The sequence below is a fragment of the Stegodyphus dumicola genome, chromosome 2 (assembly GCF_044657685.1).
Source record: "Stegodyphus dumicola isolate Sdum_Otavi_A_Nest chromosome 2, ASM4465768v1".
Classification (NCBI taxonomy): domain Eukaryota; kingdom Metazoa; phylum Arthropoda; class Arachnida; order Araneae; family Eresidae; genus Stegodyphus; species Stegodyphus dumicola.
This window is the reverse complement of record NC_140769.1, coordinates 236,124,846-236,151,524: the sequence shown is the minus strand read 5'-3', so window position 1 is coordinate 236,151,524 and position 26,679 is coordinate 236,124,846. Positions and strand designations below refer to the sequence as shown.

The following is a 26,679-nucleotide window of genomic DNA, read 5'->3' as shown; positions in this document are numbered from 1 at the left end:
GCTCCAGAATCGGAAACTCTTTTTGACATAATCGAAAGTTCAAGCTTACTTTTTATAAAATTGCTCTAACGGTCTGCAAAAAATAATAAACCAGATCCAATCAGAAGATTAAGGAACAACACAATCTGCAACATTAAGTGAAATAGATAATTAGATAATTTTAGCCTAGCTTATACCATCTGTTATACATTAAACGTGCATGCGTAAATGTATTATGTGCGTGTGTAAAGGTATTATTCGCATGCGTAAACGTAAACGTGAACACATTATGCATTGACGCATGCGCAGAAAGTTTGTAGCTTTGAGGTCCGGATTATAGATCATTCCGGATTATGGACGTCCGGATTAAAGACTTTGTACTGTATTAGAATCAATCCTTAAGTTTGTGTGTGTTTCACTTTTGTGATGAATCAGTTTTCAAATAAAAGGTTACTGCCACTAAATGTTATCACTGTGTATTATTTTCAAAGAAATAGTGTAGCAAATATAAATAATACAGGAAATATTTAAAAAAGTGTATGCAAGAACTAAAACTCTATTGAGAATTGCTGATAAAAGATATGCCGATTTTAACAATTTTGTGATTTTGTTGAATATTACGTGATGTCAATGTGGCAAAAGTGATGTTCAATAAATAAAGCTAAAATGATAAATAAAAAAGTTTGCCATTTTCTCCTAAAACTCTATTCAGTTCAAAAGTCATAAACACTCTCCAGTGATGCATGAATGAGACACTTTGCTGTGAAAATTTTTTGTTGGGAATGCATATATGGGACGCTCATCTGGAAAGGGTTAAACATAAAATGAGTTAAAAATTTTACATTTTTTATTGGAATATTTTCTTTTTCTTTTCTTTTTTCCCCCCTCTTCTTTTTTTTTTTAAACTTTAATTTTTAAAACAAACAAGAAAATTTGCAATATAAATTTTCAAAAAATTAAATTTAGTTCTATTTAATTAATAAATTTAATGTATTTCATCCCCATTATATCTTTTGCTCTAGTAATTCTGCATCTATGCTCGATACTAAGGCTGTGCTAAATCAAGATTTTGTTCAAAGTAAGTTTAAATACTTCATTGTATGAATGTTATACTAGTGTCATTTAGAATTAATATACCTTAAATGTGCATTCAGGTGTTTTTCATTTCTTTTTAAAATTCTTTTCTGATTGATTTATATTTTTAACAGAAGCAATAGCAGATGCACGAGAAGAAGAACGCGCATTGCTAACAGGTGGGGGTAGTGGTGAAGCCAATATTTTAAAAGCATATTGGTTAGAAAGAGAACTTCATAAGAAAGATAAGAAAATCAAAGAACTAGAAGAGAAGCTTTCCAGACCCTATTATAATCCTCGTCGTACCTCTCCAGAGTAAGTTATGATGTTTTATACCAATGTGTTATAATAGCTTATATTATAATTATTAGTGCATTCAGATAAAGATATAATTTTACTTTCTGTAGAACATAAAATTCTACCATTAACTCTTTGTGTTGTCTAGAATGCGTATATAAATATGTATGAGTGTAAATGTACAAAAATACAAACAACATATGTATGAATATTTGTACATTTACACACTTATACATATTTATATACACATCCTGATCAGAGAATTAACAATAATCAATGTCATATTAGATACTGAAAATATGTATTAATTTAATTTGAAACATGTTATACGTCACAAAATGCTACAATTTTTGGAAGGAATTAACACTAGAACCGTGGCAGTTTCGGTATACCTAAAACCGCAGGCTGGGTCAAATTAACCCCAATTAATAAAAACCCGTGTTGTTATGCTAAAAGTACACTGTAATTATTTGGCAATGACATTTATTCATTTTTAACACTAAATTCTTATAATAAGTGATAAAAAATTATAAGATATTTCAATATGGAATATTATATACAGTTAGTAAAATATACAGACAACTTTAATAGAAATATTTAGTTTCTTACAAGTCAAGATTTCCTACACAATTCATGCACATTTTGGGCAACTTCTTTTTATGTATTTTGTACACTTTCCACATATCGGTAGTTTACAGTCAGAACAAGTATCTACAGTTTTGTTTATACACTTGGAAGCTTGGCAATGAACCCTTTTTCGCATCTGCGCAGATTCTTCAGTAGTTTTCGCTTTTGTCTGTGTATCTGACTTGCACTTTCTTTTCTGAATGTATGCACTACGCAACTCTTCAATGAGTTATTGAAGATATTCTCTCCTCATAAGTTTTTTTCCAGTAACTCTTTTGTATAAAATCCATGAATTAATTCCTGCAAGGTAAAGAATATTGAACTGACCACCTCCTTGATCCTGCCTTCACAGAATATTTCCGAGCCATTTGGTTGGCAATGTCAACACCAAATTTTGTTGAGTTATAAAATTATATTGTTTTTGGAAGCTTTTTTTGGTGATTATTGTCGTTATCAACTGTGGCACGAAGGGAGCTCAATATTAAGACATTTTTGCTGGTTTTCCCCTGATAAACTGTCAAGGATATATCATCATGCTTCAGTGACAATGTATCGTATAACTGCATATTTATTTTTTTCACAAATTCAGGTACTTCTTTCCGATTTCATTTCATCATTCCGGTTAAACTAGTGTTCTTTGTTTATAACATTTGGGACAGATTTAATAGTGAAAAAATTATCTGTATTGATATTTTTTTCTTTATTTTCGAAAGGTTCTATCAAACGCAAAACGACGTATTCGAAGACAGATAGTTTTCAGGACGTTCCTCATCTTTACCCAAATACAGAAAACCATTGAGCACATATTTACTATCAAAATCAGCGGCAAGCCAGAACTTGATACCAAATTTATCTGGTTTACTTGGCATATAGTGCATGAAACGACATCTGGCTTTAGGCAGAAACAGCTGTTTATCAATAGTTATATATGGTCCTGGTTTATAGCAAGTTATCTAATTTTCAATAAATATCTTCCAAACTTCAGAAATGAAACAGAATTTATCTGTTTGAAATCATTCAGATCGTGTATTTTTTTGTCAAATCGCAGAAATTTTATAAGTTCTCTGAATCTATTTCTCGCCATAAAAACGAAAAAAAGGTGGACCCCAAACAACAGACCACAGATTATCAAGCTCTATATTATTTACGCCGTATATACCTCGAGCATATAAAATTGATATAAAAGCATCTAGTTCATCTAATGTTGTTGAACATTCATTTTTTCCCAGTTGCCGATGATCTTCTTCCTCTGTAGAGTTTTTGATATTACGAAGTATAGGCTCATCTAAAAGTAGCTCCCATGAACTAATTGCATAGCCATTTTTAATATTTCGCTTTGCATAACTGGTTGGGCCACTCTTTTCTTTGAAAACATTATGTTCAGCGATTCTTCCACACATACAACTTCCAGAGGTGATGCTTTCCCAACACATTCCATCATTTGTAAAAAAAAATTCAATTTCAAGTTAAATCTTAATTTGGAATACAAGTTTAAATGCAAGAATTATTTCAATTCGTACGAATAGCTTACTCAGAAATTATGTAAAACCGCAGTGCTTTACTTCGCTAGTGCATTCTCATTAGAATTGATGAATTTAACACTTGATTTCGCCTTCAGATGAGCGGTGTAATTGCGTTCTAATTGACTTAATTACCGTGAATTGTCTTAGGAGATAAAATTTAAATATCGTGTAAAAATTCTATATTATTGTATGCCAGTATTGAAAGAAAGAATCTGATAAGAAATGGCTTCAACTTATTTTGAAACTGAGGCGTAAAAGGTTACCAGCAAAGATATTCTGTCTGGCATCAGTTAAACCAATATTGGCGACTTTATCGTTTGCGCCGGCAAAACGGAAAAGTACCGCACATTCTTTGCTCAAACATAAACTATTGTTTCTTGAATAAAAATAAAAAAGTTTATGAAATACTCCATGCATATTTAAAAGCTGTCCGATTTGGATATCCTTGTATATGCTACTAGTGCCATACATGTGTTTGTAATTTGTTGAACTATCATTAGCAGTCCAATGTGCCATTTAAATTATTTACATGCAATGTACAATTTTAGTTTCATTTATTGAGCATAGTTCTTGTTGTTGGGCTTTTGTTTTTACCACTGTATTTAGAAACTTCCTGGTGTGGGAAGATTTTTTTTAACCCCGAGCATTCATCTTCTTTATTATCATTATTTTGAATTTCTTGCATTATGTCTTTCTAACCTTACTTTTTAACTATTGTGAAGGCAACATTTCATCTATGTGACTCTGAAAGGTCCTCCCACTTTTTCATCGTCATTTACATTTGTTTGTGTATTATATCTTGTATATAGTTTTCTTTAATGAAATAAAAATGTATGTGTCGTTGAGACTCTCACAATTATGTGGATATCATCTGCAAAAATGATTTGCATATATATTAACTAAAATAGCATGCCAAAAAAATGTTGAAGATATTAAAGCAAACAAGATCATATACATTTGCAGGACAAGTTTCGAAGTTTTGAATAGAACCATCTTCTTTAGCTGCAGAAGTGAAAATGACAAAGGAGAAACATATGGTCGTGCAATAACAATAGATCAGAAAATTCAAGAAAATTCAAATTAAAGGAAGAAAGCTACTAGTTCAATTTATTGATAAAAAGGGAAAACTATGAAATTTGCTAATAATTTGCTTAAAAGCTGAAGGCAAAAATGAATTAGAATTAAGATCATTAACTAGAAAAATATTTTATGAATCTTAAATGCCTCTAGAAATTCTAATTCAGTAGCAGATTAATTGGATTGGATGTTTTTCATTTTCTGATAGATGCACGTTTTCTAGTCTTCCTCCTACTTGTAACACTTTGTTATCATCTAAAAATGGACTATATATATGGAATATGTGACAGTGTTTAAATGACAAACTTGTATGGCTCATAATTTGTAGTGCCCGAAATTACCCATCCCAGCTTCAAATTAATCAAAAATGGAAGATTTGGACCATGTTTGACAATTTCTCCCATGACTAAATGCAAAAATACATTTATACCAAGTAAAATGTCAGTTGGTCGTGACTTGTAAAATACTGGATCAGCTAATATTAAAATCACTAAAGTTATCAAAGATGACTGGTGAAGAAAAGAATACTACTTGTTGTCTTATCCAATACTTTACAAAGAATACTACTTGCTGTCTTATCCAATACAAACGCTGATGTTGATACACCAATATCAGTTTTAAATAAAAAGTGAATAATAAATCAGCTTCCCCATTACTTACAGTATTAAATTCTCCTGAACAAAGCATAGAAATGGAATTATTTTTCACTTGCAATCCTAATTTCTTTACACAACCTCTTGAAATAAATGATCTCTGAGATCTAGTGTCACATAAACATATACATTTCACAAACTGTTGTTCAAGATTTTGAACTTTTATCAATGTAGTACACTACAAAATATGACTAGTTTGAATACTTTTTGCATTCAAATCATAATGAGAGGCACAAAATGTAGACGAAACATCCTTAAAATTCGTTGACTCATTACTTTTAGGTATAAATTGTGTATGCGGAGACATACTGTTTAACTGAGTTTTGTTCTTTGAATTATTTACAATATGCAAAAATACTGTGATTCTTCTTAAAGCAATGTTGATATATATTTTAACTCTAATATTCTTTGAGAAAGTGCATATTAGATAAACAATTAAAACAGTAATGATTAGATTTTGCAAAGTTTAATCTTTGATAAATTAAAAGAGAATTTGGCTAAATTATGATCTTTTTTGCAATAACCACAACCCAACGTGGCTACCAAAACATTACTTGTATTCTGAGGCATAGATTTAGGTATCTTATTACTTGTTGATTTGTTGTTTTGAAGTGTTCTGCATAGTTCTTTAGGAATTCAATTAATGTTGTAAGTTTCAGGATCCCATTACATTTTAGTTGACATTCCTGCCATAATTTTGTAGAAGGATGTAACTTTTGTAAAGTTAAATAAGTCCTTAAAATATCTTCAGATTTATCAGTGATTTGATTAAGTACTTCAAGTGAACGAATTTCTTCATTAATGTTGTCATCTAAATTTAAAATGGCAATGGCTGATTTATTTTGAATAGTTGGTAAACTTAGAAAACGTTTAATGTAGACCAAAATTTGTTCTCTTTTGATTGACTATCTTTCATTTAAAAGATTCTATATCATCTCAAAATTTGAATAGCTTGAATGATGCGATAAGCTTCACCTTTTAATGAAGTCTTCAGTAATGGTAACTTAGGTAATTTAATATTGCCAAGAACCTGTACTGAAGTTACACTGTCATATTTATTTCTAGTACTTGTATTGATTTTTTAATATTTTTTCACCTTTAAATTTCCATAAATGAATTTTATCTGCATACTCCTGAACACTATCTACTTTGTTTTCTAATTCTTTGGTGTTTGTAATTAAATCTTCAATTTCAAAACCAAGCTGCTTTAATTGAATTTATTTTTGTTTCAATATTTTAACACATTCTTCTAGTTCTATTAAATTTATTTCATCCGCTGTTATAATAACTTCTATTTTCTTAATATAATTAGTAACATTCCTATGTAAACAAGTTCTCTCTCTCTCTCTCTCTCTCTCTCTTTTTTTTTTTTTTTTTTTTTTTTTTAAGTTATAAGTTAACTTCTCATTCTTCAAAACAAAAACACAAATTTTTGTCAAATTACTTTACACCTAAATTAAGCTGAAATTGGGACACTTTTATCTTTCATTATAACAATGATTTTAAATATCAGGTATAAAGCAAATTTTTTTAAAATAGAATATAAATGTTGAATATTCATTTACCTCAGAAACTGAAGTAATTTTTCATGGCCAACATGCGTAGTTACAATGCCTTTCAAACAATCACTATCTTCACTAACTCTTTGATTAGACGTACCTCTCAAAAATGGTGCGTACATAACATGGTATCACGCGGCTGGTACACAGAAATAAACATATGACAAAATGGACTGTACATTCTTCACTTTTATTTAATTACACTAATTACAATTATGCAAAAATTAGTACAACTTAGTGAGCCATTCCACACGGCTCTCACACAAACAAAGTTCTGTTCACTACTATTCTTGTTACGACATGCAACAAGTAGCAAAGATAAAGTTACGTTCTAAAACAATAAATCACAGATTAATTACTTTACACTTCCGGTTGGAGGAGAATGATGATTCAGCCATCAAATAAACAAGTTAAGCGATCTTATTTTTTTATAGGCAGGCAATACTCACATGAACAGACATAGTGTGGCATTTTTTTTTTCTTAATGTAGCACTAAAGAGCATAGGCGTGCTTCTTAGTGCGAAATTTCAAAGTTCTCTTAGTTTCAACAATATATATTAAACCATATTGCCAAGGAATACTATATATACCTCAGGAATTCATATCTGGAATGGAATCTCTAAATACTGAATTGTGAATTTTATTGACAGGGGGGGGGTAATAAGAAAATAAAATTTCTGAAAAATGTGTGCAATTTTGTAGTTTATTAATATAAAGAAAAGAATGGCTACACAATTCTTATGATCTCTCAAAGAGAGAGAATAATTTTTATTATGTTGAAATAGAAATATTTTAACTACCTGGGCAACAATACTAGATAAAAAGTCTGTCAACAGCAATTGCTCTTATGTAATTGAGTTCTTGATCAAGATCCAGCTTGGAAGAGCTACTTTAGAGTGCTCACAAAACAAACAAATAAAAAGACGCTTCTTCTTAGTCAAATGCTAGAATCTGAAATGTGGCTGAAGGCAAACAGATGAAACTTTACAATATACAGTAGTATTGAAGTTAAATGTATTTTGTGTGATCAAAATGTTGAGGAACAGGATGTTGTGGCCATTCTGTATATATTTTTATACATAAACACACACACATGTGTCATATATATGTGTGTGTGTGTCATAGATATATTAATATATGATACACCAATACTGAAAAATGGAAAAAAATCCGATAACATGAAAATGCTTAAAATGAATGAAACTTGAAGACAAAAGAATATTCTGGAAAAATGATTTTAGCTTAAAAAATTGGCATGTTTTCAGCAATTGAATTTATGAAATAATTTGCTAAAAAAAAAGAAACTACACCACAGCTGTAAGTGGTGAATTCATTCAATAAAAACTTGAATTAATTACTGGGGTATTAATTACATTTATATAAGTAGTCAGTTATATAAGTATATAAGTAATAACTAGTCCATTCTTATATCTTATTCCATATTATTCTCTAGTTGTTATTATTATTTCTGTCTAGTGCTCACAGAGCACTAGACAGAAATTAGATTATGTTTTATGTTCTAAGTTTTACTCAAAATGTAATAAGTAGTTATGCTGATTCTCTTGTAGAGGATTTGCCCATTTTTATCAAAATATATTTTGCTATTGTATTGTATTTTATTACTTCATGTTTATTAATTTCTCAAGTCCATTTTGCATTGTTTTATTACAAGAAAATGTGAATTATTTATAATGAGTAAACAAATATTCTTAATATAATTTAATGAATACACAATTTTTTTTTTTTTTGATTGAATACAACAGTTTTACAAAAGACTTTCAAGAGAAGGTCCGTAGAAGTCACATAATGATATTCAAGCAAGGATTTCAAGAACTGTGAACTTTTACAATTATTTCTTTAAAAATTTAAGACTCCAAATCTTAGACAGTCTTTATGATATCTGTAGAGAAAAATCTGAAGAACTTTAAAAACCTATAATCTGATAGAGAGGGAATTTAAAACTTTTAAATTGGGCTAAACTTTTAAACTGAACTGTCCATTTAGTTTATATATTTCATAATGTTATGTTTTTATATAACTTCCGATTTATATTCTTATTTGTCATTCTGTATATTTAATAAACGAGAGAATTGATGAACAAAATGACAGAGCATAGTGAGACAGGGCAAATGACAGGTTTTTCCTGCTTGAGAAAAATCATTTTTTCACTTTTGACACTGAGCTGTATGTATTGTTCATCATTTTAATTTGGGTATTTTCCCTTTTTGTCCTAAAAATGAAAACTGTTTATAATATATCAATTTCAACTATATCACTTCAAAATTAATCTGCTCCATACAACCTTACGTAATGCTGCAATGCAGACACCTTTTAACCATTCATAGATTTTTGATGAGTACTGAAACTTTGATTCTATTTCCCACATTTTCTTCTGCTTCACTCCTGGCCAACTTGCTGCAGCCTACTTTCTTTAAAAACATATTTCATTAGTCAGTACCGATGTAAAAAGATCAATGATGTTTAAGAGCAAGGCTTTATAACATCCATTTGTTTGTGTGCATTTAGTAAAAAAAGAGTGTCAACCATGAATAAAAAGGAAATAATTAAATTCACTCATGTCTGCAAGTTTCTTCTTCTGTGTGCATCTACTATCAGAACCATTTCACGAAGTTATTATAGTGAAGCAGAAACAGCATTATAGAATCATTCTTGTTAAAAAATTTTTAATCTGATTGGATAAAAGATATTTGTACTGCACTATGTAAGATGACATTATGCAGATTAATTTTAAATGATACAGTTTAGATTTTTATATTATAAATTGTTACTATTTATAAGGCGAGAAGGAGAATTACTCAAATTGAAATGAAGAATAAAAGGAACTGTTGTCAATTAGAAGTTTGTTTTCATACTGTTTAGCTTGCATATTCCCACCCTTCAAAGAGAAAAAGGGCTTAGTGACAGTAAAGCCTTTTTGAGAGGAAAGGCACTTAGAGCAGCAAGATAAGAGAACTATAATATGCAAAATATAAATTATATAGAACATAAGAAAAATTCAATATTTTCAATATTTAGAGTCCTGTTAAGGTTTGAGTTCAATTTGGAAAAAGTTCTTGTTCTCAAAAGTAATTCTTAAGAACCTATTGATTATCAACATTTCAATCCAATTTTAAAAAGTTCTTCCTTTTGAAAAGTTCCTATTATGAATCTTCAGGAAAGTGAGTTTTTTTTAAAAATAATTTGCAGAAAAATCACAAATATAAAAAATTGTATACATATCATTTATATTGATTGATTATAACAAATCTCAGAATTTTATAACACATTAGTTTTCACAACTTATATTTTAACATCATATATATTATGGTATCCTTATTAAAATTATGGTTTCTTTATTGTTATTTCATTTGTAATTCTTTACATAAAACAAAAAGACCCCACAGCTTTCTTCAAATGCAAACATATCCATCTATTGGGCATGTCCAGTTTAACTGTCTGATGTATTAATTCACCGGTGGTTAAGGAATGCTCCAGCAGTTACTTATAAAGGCCTCCATTTCTCACCTAAGGTAACTGGCCATTGTGAACTTCACTAAAGCATTTCATTATCCATAAAAAGAAAGAAAATAATAATAAATAAAGCCACATACCATTACATCTATAATAATAATATGTGAAAAAAATTACATTTTTGCAGAAGATGAGAGCTTTTATCTGGTATGAGGAAGGTAAAAGGAACAATTGCACAGAGGTAAAAATAGGCTTCTGTTTCTGAACCAATACTTACTGAACATGTTGTCTTTACATACAATTATTCATTAATTTTAAAATTTATTTATGATAATCCCAAACTGCTATTCTGTATTAACTTCACTTTTTTACTTACTTTACTTTTTTTCACTCGCATTAGTCACATAAAATTTTATTAGAATCATTCAATTTCTTAAATTATTAATATTTCCATATTCATAACAATGTATAAAAATGTGATGAGAATAAGAATACCATATAAAGGAAAGAGTGGACAAGGCCTGTAGATTCAGTTGAAATGGATATTTTCATTTTCTGTTTAATGTAAAATAGTAAAGTAACAGCAATTTTAAATGTATTATTTCTTGGCTGAAAAGAGAAAATATGTTTTTATACTATATAGATATTCATTATTTCTTATACTTTGAAATTCATATTGCTTACCCAAGCAGTAATAGGTTTCCGTTGTCTATCTTTTATTTTTGATTTTATTTTAAGAAACTGTAGATTTCAAAGAACTGTACATATTTATAGTAAATTTAAAAAAACCAAGAATCCATTTGGCCTTTCTGAAGATGCTGAAAATGTGACTGCATGCCCAGAATTTATATACTTTAAAGATGCCATTCCAGCAGCTCCTCGAAAAGGTGCCATTCCCGTGCCTCCTCAAAAAATTCGTAAGTTCATTTCTTTCTAATTTTTTAGTTTTATGGAACATTTGCATTATTAGAAATTACATTTGAAGATTTTGAAATCTTATAACAAATTCTTTCATTGCAGTTTGTGAGAAAAACGGACAGTTTAATATTAAGTCACCTAAATTTAAAATAGAAATTCCTGAGATGCAATCTACTTCTGAAACTAAAGGTAAATTTTTGTATTTTTTATTCATTGACAAAACTATTGTTTAATGTCATTTATTATTTTTTACATTTGATGTCTAAGATTATTAAAATTACACTATATGAGCCAACAAATTTTGTTATTCTTCTGTTGTAGTCTTTTTACTTATTTATTATTGAAGTTATTTGAAATAATTAATGCCTATGAATGAATATTTCTTGTATGCATTTTAAAATCACAAGCTTGAAATGATGCTATACAAGAAAAACATTAACTTTTATTTTAAAAATTTCAGCATCAATAAATTCTAATATTTAAAAAATTTTAATGTTGCATTTAAGGTTAAACTCTGAAAGAAACATCCAGTGTCTGCTCAGAATGTGATTCTTTTTAATGAAAATCATGAAAATAGTTGAAATCAATTAAAAGTAAAATTATAAAATCCTATAAATAAATGTAGAAGTTTTATTTTATAAATTCTGGAAAGTTTATAAGAACAGTAATCACCTCTACCTGCTGTTTGGATTTCACAAAATGTTCTCACACTATTAGTAAGTATGTTGAGAATGTTTGGCAGGCAAATTCTGTTTTTTCTTCATTTCACTTCTTAATGCCTCCATGCTCTTGAAGGAGGCTGATTTCTTGCAACTATTGCATTTAAAACTAAAACAACTACCATCATTTTGATAGTTTAGTTTATATTTTTGAGTGCTACATCTTTATATGGGGATTAGGCTGCTGATGTTCTGTGATTTGTTCTTAAAATTATGTGATATGCATAGTGGCACTCAAACGAGAGACTTGTAGACAGATGTGATGGCCGAATCAAGCTTAATTTTTATTGCTGGACCTGAACTGATTATAGAAATATATTCTTCATCACACATGATTATGGGTGCAATGCTCACCCCCCCCCCCAAATTTTATACAGAGTATCATATTTTAGATAACATAGTTAGCAGTACGAAAAAGCAAAGGGAGCCAAGTAGCATCTTCGGTGTAGGAGAGCTAAAGCTCAAGTGTGCTATTATCCTATATGGAGGTTTACTAAGAGAAAGCTTTGGTTTAGGTTGAAAAGATTACAGTTCTCGAAATTTTGAGTTCATGTTCCAAATTAGCTATGGCATCAGCGTTAACCAAGTGTTGCAAGGTGGATTGATATAGAAATGACACAGTTCAGAAAAGTTATTGTAATTTTTAGAATCTTTGGATGGTGTATCGGGGAAATGTTCATTCTCTCTCTCTCTCTTTTTTTTTTTTTTTTTCTTTTCAAAAGTGAGATGAAAGCAATTTTAGGAATTAATCAGGTCACTCATGTAAATGAACTAATATATTTAGCTTAGGTTTTAAATAACAGTGCAACATTATTTTACTTTTACTTAAAATGCCTTTTTGCATCTTGTTAAGGAAATTCGTGAAAGTATGTTTTGGTTTAGTATTTTATGTAATGTATATTGAACCATTATTTATAAAAATACATTAACTACATTACATACACGGTTTTAGTTCAACCTGTTAAAATAATGGCAGTATACTTTCAGTAGGAAAAAATGCAATCTTCCTCCTGTGCTTAAAAAGCATCTCAGATAAGCTCTGAAAAATTCAGGTCTGGAGATCTATCTGTTATTCCATTGTCTGTAAAGTATTCACTATCAAACAAGAATATCCAACTTGAAATTTTATGCAGATTTTTGTTGAGCTAATGTATACATACCCTACTGGGAGATTCAAGGATAATCTCCCACTCCATCCAAAAGTGTCTTAACATCAATTTGCTTTTTACATCCCATTGCCTAGTGAACTACATATCAAAAAGATTTCTTGCCTATAATTTTTGCAGATTGCTGGCCATACTTTTGAGATGTTTTCTAAAAATATTTGTGCACAGAAAGAATTTTTCATCCATGATGTGCCCAAAGAATAGTTCTGCACTAAATTAAATTTAGGTGAGCACAAAAAAGTTACTGGTTTTGAAAGAGTATATAATATTAAATGGACAAATTTTTGCTGCTGCCAATTCTTTTTCCGCAGTTGTATGGTTTTGGTGGTGTTGATTTTAATCATAAACTTTCAAAGTACATATCATCTATTATGCGGAAACATTAACATGGCAATTTATCTCCAACAACTTATTGTGAAGCATATCTAGTATTATGGAATTGAGAGCAGCATTAATACATTTTAAAAATTATTCAGTAATGGAAGTATGTAAACTTGGTCCTCCACAAACCTCAACAAAAAGCAGTCAAGAAGGTCACTTGTTTTAAAATTTCCTCTGAGATGGAAGGTCAAAAGAATCTTTTTCTTTAATCATAAATGGAACTTATCTTCCTAAAATTTTATGCAGTTTTTGAACTCGCAGCTTAGTATAGGTGGATTAATATCAAAATTTTGTGTAAATGCACTCTGCACTTATAACATTATAACATGCACTATCAAAATGGCTGTGAAGTAAACATTATTTTCAATGTCACTAGCCTGTAGCAGTAGAAATCATAGCTAATGATTCTCAAAACTAAGAAAAGAAACATTTCAGTCAATTTATCCTGAATATTACATTTCTCAACTTATTCAAGTAACCTTCAATTTTATGGCATTCTGAAATCAGACTGTTTTTGTGTTCACCTTCTATAAGAAAGTTGTGGCCATGCAAGCACACTTTTTCATATGAAAAGAAGTGTGTGGGGGGGAGATTTGAAAGCTTTCACATTTTATATTACACCTAAAGGGGCATTTTTCAACATTTTATGTGTTAACTTTATTAAATGTCATGTTCTCTACGCTTAAAATGCATAAAATTCAATTCAACAGCAATATCACAAAATATTTAAAAACAGCATATCTTTCGTCTGATATGCACTGGAGACAAAAAAAAAAAAAAAAAAAAAAAAAAAAAAAAATCCCCCCCTACTATTGCTTGCTTTGAAATTGTTGAGGTTGTTAATCAAAAATTCATTAAAGTTTTACAAAATATGGAAAAGATAATAAAACAGATTCGAAATTCAGTCATCCATTTGCCCATGTTCAGGTGGAGGATTACGTTATTCCAAATTTGATAGCTTTAAGGTACTGTCTTTTTTTGACAGTGTGAGAAACATACTTACAATTCATGCAGATTCTTCATTATTTAATTTCTTTAAATATAATATAGGGAGATAATATACGGTGGAAACAATTTAAAAAGTGATTCACCATTTATAATGAAATGCCATTTCGAGACTAATAGCCCTTCTGGGTTACCTCCTCTTCGGGCTAATAATTCTTCGACTCCAAAATTATGATTATAATTTTTTGCTAAAAAATTGCATTTATATTTATTTTTAATTTTTCAATTTTAAAATATTTGTTTATTCTTTTTTCATTTTCAAAGAAATAAATATAACAACTTCGTCATTTTACAATAAAAATTTATATATTTAGTTTTCTTTATCTAGCTTATTATAATAGCTCTTAACTTGTAACAGTTCTTAATAAATATTAATTTAAAAATAATACTAGTATAAGCATTAAATAATTTGAAAATATGTTTGCAGTGTTTTAGAATGTTGCCAGGTGGTTATAAAAATCTTCCGAGAACTGTTTGAGAAGGTTTTCAATTTTCTGTCTTTTCTATACCTTTTTAACTTTTTTGCATCAAAGTCGCCCCAAACGCCCGAGCATTCAGACAGCGGCAGGTTGACCTAATGGCTGAATAATTTCCTACCTAGTGCCTTCCTCCACCACCTTACTGCATTGCTCATTCCTTTCAGGAGTTGTTAATGTCAATCATTCTTTTCAAGCGACTAAAAGCAGTTCTCTTATTTTAATGCACCTTCTTTTTCCTTTGACAGTAGTCAATGTTTAGCTATTAATGCCGAAGTTGCAATCCCTTCCCAAGGGAGAGCTTTACACAGGGTGAAAGCCTCCAAGGAAGAAGTTGTCGCTTTACTTAAGTAGGTTGTTGTTAGTGCTGTAGTATTCAATTTGTCATGAGGGGGGGGGTAGAAAAAGCATTCCAACAGAAACTCCTATACACGGGTGTTTTCGATGTTTGAGAAAGAGATTTGGTCCTCTCTCGATGCCAAAGATTTAAAGACTTGCATACAAATTCTGTGTTCTAAATATAGTAAATATTAATTCTGTAAATTTGTATATTTTTGAAAACACTGAAGATAATACATGTGATAATATTTAACAGTGTTATCATTTAGATGTTAACCATCTTGTTTGTATACTAAATATTTGTCAAAAGTTTTTTCTAAAAATCATATTGATTTTACTACTTTTGGAGTAAATATTTTATAGAGAGCAAACATAATGGAAAATGAAGCACTAAAATCCTGCTATAGTTTCCTAATTATCACAATCAACTGAATCATTTTTATTTTTTCATAAATAAATTTTCAATTATGATCTTTGAATTCTTTTAAATATAAATTGAATAGAAGTTGCTATTAAAAGTTTTAAAACAATATTTAGCACTTTTGGCATTTTACTGAAGAAAGTATAAACTAAATTTTATTATTATTATTAATATTATTATTGTTGTTAATTTATTACATTTAATCTTAAAACTGGTCTATACTTTTGCTCTTGATTTTAGGAAAGCTGACAAAAGGAAAAAAATCAGAAAATTTGATTTCTGATGAACCTGGTTGTAAACAACAATAGTTTACTTGAATTTTGTATTTGTGTATATACATATTTTTATATTTATTTATGCAAATTTTTATGACTAAATGAATAAAATGTTTTATATAACTGAATTAATTTTGCATTTTCACAAAAAACTTTCTACAAGAGTTGAGTTTTAAAAGCCATTAAACTATTCTGAAATCTCTTACAATGTAATGAAATTTCTTATCAAATGCAGTAGAAAAATAAAGCATAGAGAAGGAGAGGGGGAGAGCATGGAACGTGAATTAATTAATCTTGCAGAAATGAAAAATATTGATGCAACCCAGTAAACAATAACCCAACCCAATAAAATGACAACCCAAATAAAATGAAAAATCAATGTGTGAATAAATAAAAATGAATGATGATTTTTTAAATCACTTTTTCACTTTATAATTTTATGTTATTGATAAAAATTTGAGCAAATGCCTTTATATAATGTGCAGATTATCTTTTGAATGATATCTATAAATTAAATTAAAATTTTCAAAGCTATTCTCTTAAGACCTCTTGCCAGTCTTTCAAACTGATTTAAATTATATAAACTTTAGATGCTAGTACAATCTTTGTCCAGTTGTAAACGAAATTTTACAACAATAATCAAAATTTTTAATTGCTATGTCTGTAGTTTAGTTGCAAGTAAGAACTTCTTGTTTCCAGGCAGTATACTTAAGATGTCTTTTATTTTATATATTTATTTATTAAAAAAAAGATTTTTTTTAAGCCAAAATTCAGTCATCTATCATTAACTCAGAACATATATAACCATTTCAAGCTTAAAGTAAGATAAAGGCCAAAGATAAGATGATTGTTTTGTTCTTGTAAGCTCATAATTTTGGTTAAGTCCATTTTCATTTGCCAAGGTACCAACTTCTAGATGAAATTCAAATGGATATATGATTACAGATATTAATGCAATTAATTTTGATAATTATATTCCTATAATTATTAAAAGTCTCAATACTGTTAAATTATTTATTAATTATTTATTATTTGGAAGAAAAATAAAATTACTTTGTAGAAAATTCTTTTTGAGTATGTTTTCATATAGTTTAGTTTTAGTCAGTGATATGGACTTCCATAGAAAGATTTCTAAATAGTGAGAATAAAACTCTGGTTAAAAAACCCAATAAAGCAATTCCTTACAATTAAAAAATAAGAGCAATTAAAAAGCACTTAAAGCAGCCGAGCGGTAACGTCGCTGAACACTGGTAGTTTGGCCCAAGGTTCGAATCCCGCGAACGGGCTAGCTGCATGGGTGTTTTTGTGGTTTTCCCCATGTGTAACGTGTATACGAGCCAGTTTCCCTTAGAAAGTCCTCCACGAAAGCATCCCTTGAGTGCTTTGCCGTAATCTAATAAAAACAAACCAAACCAAAAAGCACTTAAAAAATAGGAACATTTCCTTACAATCAAACGGCCACTATTGCACTGCGTTTACTTTTGAGAAGTCTTACAACAAGAAAAGTAAAATTTTTGATTTCTTGCTTCTCTAAACCAAAAGAGTTTTGCTTCAATGAAATTTTAAATGTATAGTAATGCAATTACAATTACGTTCATCAACGTGAACTTCATTCACAAAAGAACAACCAATGTGCCATACTAAATATGAAGTTGGTAGCCATTAATACTGAGAACTGCTTGAAAGCAATCTAAAGCACATGAGCAATAAATACAAAATTTCTGTTGGAATCCTTAGTATATGGCCTTACATATTTTTATATGGCCAGTGATACTGAATGATCTTTGTACATGGTGTTCAATATTAAAGGGACTGTACTCAGACCTAGTAGAGCTTGTTCTAATTAACATATTTTATTGAAATTCAGTATGGATCATGGGAAAAAGAAAACTGAAATAAGAAATAGTTTAAATTTTGACCACTAGGTGAAAAGATCATGCATAAAGAACAAGGAATAGAAACTGAAAACATAAAACGTTATTCATGTGCAACATTTATATTGCATCAATCACATGTTCAGAGCTTGGTATATCATGATTTCTGATGAACTCCAGGAACATGGCATGTTACATTTGATTTGTTCAAGTAGAGCTTGTATGCTTCCTCTCAATATGTAATTTTTCAGGAATCCCCACAATTAGAAGTCACAGAAATTCAAGTCCGATGAAGGTGAAAGCCAGATATTTGAAAAATTTCTCCAAATTACCCACAAAGCGTTACTTTTCCTTGTCAGCCAATGTGGAATGTTGTACTATCTTCCATGAAAACAGCAGAGTCTAAACATTCAGTTCTTGTAAAGCAGGAATGTCTTAATATGCTGTAGAAGTTTGCAGTAACATGCACTCATGATGGTACAACTTTTAGGAGCTTGAGGAGTAATCTTTTAAATGAAAAAATGGGGCTAAGAATGAAATCAACAGTAGAACCATGATACATAGTCAAGTAATAAGAATGTTAAGACTGTTCATACATAACATTGGAAGTTGCAGTTTCCCCATATGCATTAGTTCTGAATATTCACTGTTCTGTCAAGGCAAAAGGCATCTTCTTTAATTGCAAAATGTTCTAAGGCCATGTACCATCAGCAGTATTCTTGCCAAAATCCACGATCCAAAATCAGTGCATTAGTGCTGGTTGTAAGGATGCACTTTTGCATCATATGTATCTCTTCTAAGAAATATGATTTTAAAATGGATTGTGGAGCATTTTGTACTGTAAACCATGTGACAGATACTTCTTGAGCACATATTGAGAAAAGTTTACTCTATTAGATCTCGGAGTGGGTTGCTGTGCTAAGCAAGTGCTTAACTCGAAGTGGTACAAGGAACCTTTCTGGCTAAAAGAAAGCTCTGAATTTTGGCCTGCCAGTATTCTTTGTCTGCCAAACGAAGCTGATTTGGAAAAAAAAAAAAAAGGTAAAACTCAGTAACATTAACTTTTCAGAGGATACCACTCACTCCCTGGTATGCAGAAAGAGTTTCTGATTATGAGAAAATGATTCGTTAACCGGTTGGATGTTACGTTTTATTTGTAACTGTAGGAAGAATTCAACTTTGTGTGAAGAATCTGAACTAACTGTTACTGAAATCATAAATTTCGAAAATGTTTTGATTCAGTTGGCTCAAATCTCTCTGAGCACTTTACACACTTGATGTATTCATTCATAATTATTGTGGCGGTACTAAAGGAACTTGTTTTTGTTACTCACTAACCGCGTGCCCGAATCTCTATCTGTAACTGTAACTGAGATTTTCGGGACATGCTAAAATCACTTCAAGCTCTGTTGCCATCATGCTCGGTCAAATTTGTCCTCTGATGCAAATGCCTTTAGTGCTAATGTATAAGTAGTTATGTGATAGTTGCTGTAATTAAATATTTATTATTTAAAATCAACTATCTCTATGTGTGTTAATCCATCATACAGTGAAACCCAGCCAGGCCTCTATAGATATTAAATCTGAATGAATCCGAGCAATTTCAAGGAAAGAGGACAATTTCTTCTATTATAATGTTTGGTGTTCATGTATTGAGCAACAAATACAGGAATTATCATTGCAGGTTGCAGCTTACAGACACGATCTCGGTATCACCCGCGCAGCAGATCAAAGTCAAAGAACCAACATAACAGGAACTACCAATGCACACGGTCCAGTCACGAAAAGAAATTTGTTTCTATCACTCACGATTTGGCACGTAAGTGTAAGCCTCCATGCACATTCCAACAAACCTCTTTAAACTGAGTGGGCCGTCGCTCGAAGCTACGAGTGGCAGTGGGCAGTGCATTAGTCGATTATTTGTAACATAAATTGTCAGGCAGGCGCTTCCTTGTCGATACAGGTGCGGACATGTCAGTCGTACCTCTCTCTCTCGCCGAATCAAAACGTCCGCCGGGAAAATTAAATTTATTTTCAGCTAATGGATCAAAAATCGCAACGTTTGGAGAGATATTAACGTCTTTAGACTTTTAGGTTTGCGTCGCAAATTTCAATGGCCATTTGTCAAAGCTACCGTTTCGCACCTAATAATTGCTGCTGACTTTCTGTAAAAGTTTTCCTTTTGGTCGACATTAAAAATCGACTCTTACTGCACTCAGTCACACAATTGTCTGCTGTAGGTGGTATCGCAAATGCCACTAATTTTGGAATTAAATTAAGCCGGTAATTCTCCTTTCTACAAACTACTTGAGCAGTATCCTAATGTCATCCACTCAGTAACCGGAAAACCAGCTGCTGACCACAGTATTGTGCATCACACAGAGACCACTGGACCACCAATCTTCGCGAAAGCAAGGCAGTTGCCTCCTGAGAAATTAAGGGCCGCAAAAAAAGAATTTAAATATATGCCTGAACAGGGTATTTGTCGGCCCTCAAAACGTTCATGGGCCAGTCCACTGCACATGGTTCCCTAGAAAAACGGCGACTGGCGTCCTTGTGGGGACTACCGACGTCTTAACGCAGTTACTTTGTCTGACAGATATCCGGTTCCTCATATTCAGGACTGCATGCAAGTCTTGGAAAGCGAAAGTGTTTTTTCTACGTTAGATTTAACTCGATCTTATCATCGGATCTCAGTCAACGTTTGTGTAATGCCACACAAACGTTTCAGCGTTTCATAAATGAAGTCCTTCATGACTAGATTTTTGTATGCCATATTTCAATGATATTCTTGTACCTTCAACAAATGAAAATGAGCACATTGAACACCTTCGTTCTTGACCGATTTCAGTCCTATGATGTAGTTCACAATCCATCAAAATGTGTTTTCGGGAATCGCAAGTCTCATCTCTTGGTCATGAGGTTTCGTCGAAGGATGTTTGCCCGGTTAGTGATAGAGTTACTGCAATTCAAAATTTTCCAGAATCCCAAACTGTCCACGAGTATCCATGGAATTTGGCATCAAATCGTTAAACGTATCCACCATACCAACCCCGACATAATTCTAGGGTTTTGCAACAAATGCCTCGAACTTAACACTTTCCCTAAATGTCTCAAAACTGGTCAAATCATCCTATTCTTAGATAAATTAAATTGCCCGAATGTCCAAATGCTCTTCACCCAATAAAGGTGCTTCATGCAGTGGGTAAAATTCTGAAACGCTGTGTTGTTGGAAGGCTGAAGTACTACTTTCATAGTGAAGGACATATCAGCGACCAACAATATGCGTTCAGAAAACGAAAATCCACAATTAATGTCTTACAAGCAATCCTAGATCAAGTTAATATCAATAAAATAAGCAATCTGCACTCTGCCATCCTGCGTCTTGATCTCAAAAATGCTTTTGATTCGTTATGGTGGCCCACCATCCTCCAGTATCTCCGCAACATCCACTGCCCACTCAGCATCTACAAAATCATTGAAAACTTCTTCCAAGACAGCAGTAGCATCATATTGCACACCACCACCATAACAATTACAGCACAAACAGATGCATGAGCGCAGATCGTTGGAACATCACGCTCAACGATATTATAAAACAGGAATGGCCCAACTTTGCCAATAGTACACCCTTGCATATGACTTCGTGGGCAGCATACGAACACAAAAAATTCTTCATCAAAACTGCTAAGTAATAGTTAATATATACCAGAACCACTGCAAGATACATAAACTAGAAATCTCCACCCTCAAATCGAAAGTTACGACATTTATAAGCCGGGACAGAAAATAACAACTTTCAATAAGAATAGCAACAAGTAAAGTTGAAAACGTCAAATTATTAAAATACAGCGGCTGTTCGCACATTTTTTAGACGATTTTGGTAAGCGGTAATAAAAAATTGTTTCCTGCAAAAGAAGTAATTGCAATTATACTGTTTTTAAAAGTCAAAATTATCGTCTGTGGCTTGAAAGTTTTGTTTTTATTCAAAATGGCGAATTTAACAAATAAGTGGCTCGAAGGCTACATTTACTCTCTTTCCGAAGAGAAATATGCATACTCCGTTATCCAAAAGCGATGTGAGAGTCATGGTTTTGTGATATTTAAAGCGTCGATAGGTAATATCATCAACAAGAAAGGAAAAAACGTCAAGTTGGAGCCTCAAGTGGGACAAAAATTCCAAACAAGTATCCAAGGAAAAAACGGACATCTTCGACTATTGCAAAGGTATGTTGTTTAATGTTAAAAGAAAATCCCCCTAGTCAAAGGACAGTTGCAAAATCATTAAAATGCTCGGTGTCCACTGTAAACAAAATGATAAACGTTGATTTAAATCTTAAGAAAACGAAAAAAACGCAATGTGCATCGCTCAACGCAGGACACGCTGCAGAATTCTATATGAGAAACACTTATCCAAAGAAAAATGGAAAACAATTGTCACAATAGATGAAGCATGGGTGTATTTAAATGATTGTAACAAAAAACATTTATTATCTTAAAAGGGGAGAAAAAAATTTAAGTACATGTTTCAAAGAATCGAAAGAAAGTTTTTCTAAGGGATTCATGATTGTTGCTGGTTTTTCTTATAAAAAAATAAAGAGAGTGCAAAACAAATGTCAAGATTAACTCCAAATACTATCAGGAACATATTTGATCGCCAATTTTTCTGAATGAAATACCATCGCTTTACCCACAGTGCCATCAATCTGTGAGGCTCCATCAGGACAAAGCTAGCAGTCACACATCAAAATCCACTGTAAATTTCCTAAAAGAAAGGGAACAAAAAAACTGGTATCAAGGCCATACCCTTCACTGATATCCCTACTAAATCTGCGGATGTGTCACCTATGGATTTTCGTGCTTTCGGACTTTTAAAAACTGCATTATCCAAACGTTGTCCCAAAACCCTAACAGGACTGGAAAGCTGTTCGGGAGGAATGGGATAGAATACTTCTTCTGCCACTTCAAAAGGCATTATTATCCTGGAAATTGCGATGTCGAAAGATAGTTCAGAATAAGGGATGTCAAATAGAACATTTAAAACACAAGAATTTTATGTAATTTAGTTTTGTGAATACAATATACATCGTCTAAAAAATGTGTGAACAGCCTCTGTATTTTGGACTACTGCTCGACCAGAAATTAAACTTCGTAGAGCACCATCAGCATATTAAAAAAAAAAAAAAAAGATTCGCTCCCAACAAATTGGATAAAACCTTCGCTGGATGCAAGGATTTAACTGGGGGATTGAACCGTCACATCATCAAGATCCTATGCAAAAGCTTCACCAAGTATAGAGCTGCGATATGGGCCCTGCCGATACGGAAAGAAAAAATATTGCTAACATCCGTACAACGACAGTTCATGCTGAATATCACGCGTTGGTTTCGAACCACTTCCAGCGCATTTCTGAATGTCTTGGCGGGCATTATGCCACTACACCTTCGAACAATCGATGGGGCTATTTATTCCTCAGTCCTTCAACTCAGAAAAAGCATCAGCTACGAGAATTACATCTATTCTTAGACTATTACGAACAAAGACCTCCTTCATATAAAAGACATCCCGCTAATCGCCATATTAAATTAAAAATCCAAAAGAACATCGACCTAAGAAACAAATGAATTAAAGCCTACACTGATGGATCAAAAATAGAAGATAAATTCGGGTCTGTAGCATTCTTTCCAATCCAGCAACATCTGATCTCTGAAATATAGTGGAAAGGATACTTGAACAACTCCAATAGCATACATCAAGTGGAACTCTCAGCGATAAAAGCTGCCATCAGCATTGCTTCAATAAACAACTTTTCTAAAGTGTCCATTAACCCAGACAGCCAAACAGCCATATTTTGCATCCGAAATTATGATAACCGTTCCTACTTGTCCCATGGAATTAATCGTATCTCAGTGCTGAAATAGCCATAAATTGCGCCACTCAACCGGGATAGTGGTCAGTAACGCTGCCTGCCGTACCGAAGGGCCTGTGTTCGAATCCCGGCGAAGGCATGGCTGTTTGTAAATCTATAGTGTCTATGCGACATGCGGGCACTCTAAATTTGGCGTGAGCCAAAAGTCTTGAGAATTTGGTGGTAAGGGAAAAGGGAGGGAGACCCTCATACCCGTTCTCCACCAAAATGGGGGTGGAGATGAGCAAAGTATGAAGGGGTTATCAGACCTAGTGACGGTCCCGACTAGACGGGACTTTTCTGAGAAACGGAATTCTGGTAGCATTGGTTTAAACGGGAGGATTCCTAGAAGGAAAAGCTCCGAAAACCATGTCCCGGCTCACCGAATATTTTTGGAACTTCGCCGAAAATGTACCGTTTGCATCTCTGTCCCGCGTAGAGATCAACCAATCAGACGAAAGTTCTGCTTCTGAAGGATAACGCGATCTCAATCTGAGCGATAATCGATTAGTGTTTGGCGTTCAAGTCTTTGTAGTTAGTGAAAATAGTAATCTAGCTACGTGGGTTTCCTGGAAATATGCGGGTTCTGAGAAATATCCCTTTCGACGTCCACTCCCGCGCAGCGGAAGCATATGTGATAGGGACTTTACTGCCACCTGTATGGTACTCAAAGCTGTTGCCAGTTGGGAGAAGCAATCTTGCACTCTTTGCCACGATGATTTTCGTAGGCTTGTTATGACGTTACTGTCAGACAAGTGAGATAAATCACTACCAAAAAAAAAAAAAAAAAAAAAAAAAATTGATCAAAGGACACAGCGTCAGCCTTGGCAACGACACTGTCGACAATCTTGCAAAAGAAGCAGCTCTTTGTCAAGAAGCCGAGTTCCTCAACATCAAGCTTCCAAAATCGCAACTACGATACACATTTGATTTTTAATTATTAGCATATTTTTCCTGGCAAATAAGATAGGTTGGAAAGCCGTTTGAGTTTCGAATAAACGTGAGAAATTTTATTCAATTTGAAATTCACGGTAGATTTTGTCTTCCTTTTTTCTTTGCTTCTTTGTAGCCATGCTGTTATGAGTTGGAATGAATAGAACCGGCAAACAGCAGTTAGACAAGAAAACAACGGTATCCCGGCACAGGAAATACGCGTTTACACCCATGAATTTATTCCCTCTTTTTAAGTAGTTTAAAAATAAACTCTTATATTAACCACTCCACAACAAACTTTCTGACTGACTGGCTCACAAAAGTAACAACACTTCTTCAACTCGTAGATGAACTGCGCGCGCCTCGCCGGAGGTGAACCTCACCTCAGGTGTTAGTCCGCAGTGTTGGGCTCTTGCGCATATGCGCTATCCCCAGGCTAACATTATTTGGACAACATTATTAGGATATTTTTTCGATTACGCTTTAGCTTCTATCAAATAAGTCTATGATAACAAGTCTGAAAAAAATAAGTAATTATAACCACGTAGAAGCAATCAAATGCATATATGCATATATGATAACAAGTCTGAAAAAAATAAGTAATTATAACCTCGTAGAAGCAATCAAATGCATATATGCATATATGATAACAAGTCTGAAAAAAATAAGTAATTATAACCTCGTAGAAGCAATCAAATGCATATATGCATATATGATAACAAGTCTGAAAAAAAATAAGTAATTATAACCTCGTAGAAGCAATCAAATGCATATATGCATATATGATAACAAGTCTGAAAAAAATAAGTAATTATAACCTCGTAGAAGCAATCAAATGCATATATGCATATATGATAACAAGTCTGAAAAAAATAAGTAATTATAACCTCGTAGAAGCAATCAAATGCATATATGCATATATGATAACAAGTCTGAAAAAAATAAGTAATTATAACCACGTAGAAGCAATCAAATGCATATATGCATATATGATAACAAGTCTGAAAAAAATAAGTAATTATAACCTCGTAGAAGCAATCAAATGCATATATGCGGTGCAAAAAATTTCCTGCACACCGTTAACCAAATAGAGCGGGAGAGACCGTCATCAAACGAGTGCGTTGCATCGAGGCAGGGACACAATCCAACGCAGATATCAATATTATTCTTGGTAAAACTGTACTGAAATCAGTATAATAGATCATTTATGAATACATCAGTACAATCTTACCTGAAATTTCGTGTCAAAATATCTGGGTTTTTAGTTTTCAGACGCTTGCAATTTGAAGTTTTTTCATAGTACAAAACAATCCAAACATTGTTTATGTATTTTGTATTGCCTAAATTTAGTTGCTAGGAAACGTTTTGTTTCAGACAGTGGAAAAAAACTTCAAATTTGAAAGGTCTAGAAGCTAAAAATCCTGATATTTTGAAACTAAATTTCATTTTTACATTATTTGGTTTCTCGTGCAAGTTAAAATTGGCATTGAATGGTATAGTAATTCAAAGCATTTCATTTGTTAAAATTTGGCATATGACAATTACTAAGTTGGTGTAAAATCAGTAAAATCAAAACGCCGAAATTGGCACAAAAATATTTACTAGGAATAACTTTGGCGGATACGGATATATTTTCAGTTGTTTTCATGCTTTTGTATAGTTTGACGGCCTTCGTGTTGTATTTTCAAGATTTTTTTGCTTTTACTTACGTCTTTCTACATGGGTTATTTTGTGGAAGAGCCACATTTGGCTCGCCAACCACGGTTTGCCGATCACTGGTGTGTAGACTGTATTTTGATTAGTGGCGCTGGCTGCCGTACTAATGAGCCCGCGTTCGAATCCCCGAGAAAATATGAATGCTTGCAAGTGTTTGTGCTTCAAAGGGGCACTTAAAATACACAGCGAATTAAAAAGTTCTCTCGAGTGGTTGGTAGTAGAGGAAGAGAGATGGAATAACCTTGGACCGCCATTCTCGATGTTCTTCCTCAAAACTGAGGCGAATCT

At 32.2% G+C, this 26,679-nt stretch overlaps 1 protein-coding gene across 1 annotated transcript in view; it reads left to right on the top strand.

The window, feature by feature from the left end:
* LOC118200743 (uncharacterized) overlaps positions 1-16,088 on the top strand; it is a 176,968-nt gene extending 160,880 nt beyond the window's left edge. Inside the window, exons 22-26 of the mRNA XM_085810269.1 lie at positions 1,002-1,057; positions 1,188-1,368; positions 11,035-11,177; positions 11,281-11,367; positions 15,926-16,088. Coding sequence (XP_085666395.1) covers positions 1,002-1,057; positions 1,188-1,368; positions 11,035-11,177; positions 11,281-11,367; positions 15,926-15,993 — 535 coding nt within the window. The 3' untranslated portion in view covers positions 15,994-16,088. The remainder of the gene's footprint in view (positions 1-1,001; positions 1,058-1,187; positions 1,369-11,034; positions 11,178-11,280; positions 11,368-15,925) is intronic.
* The last annotated feature ends 10,591 nt before the right edge of the window (positions 16,089-26,679 follow it).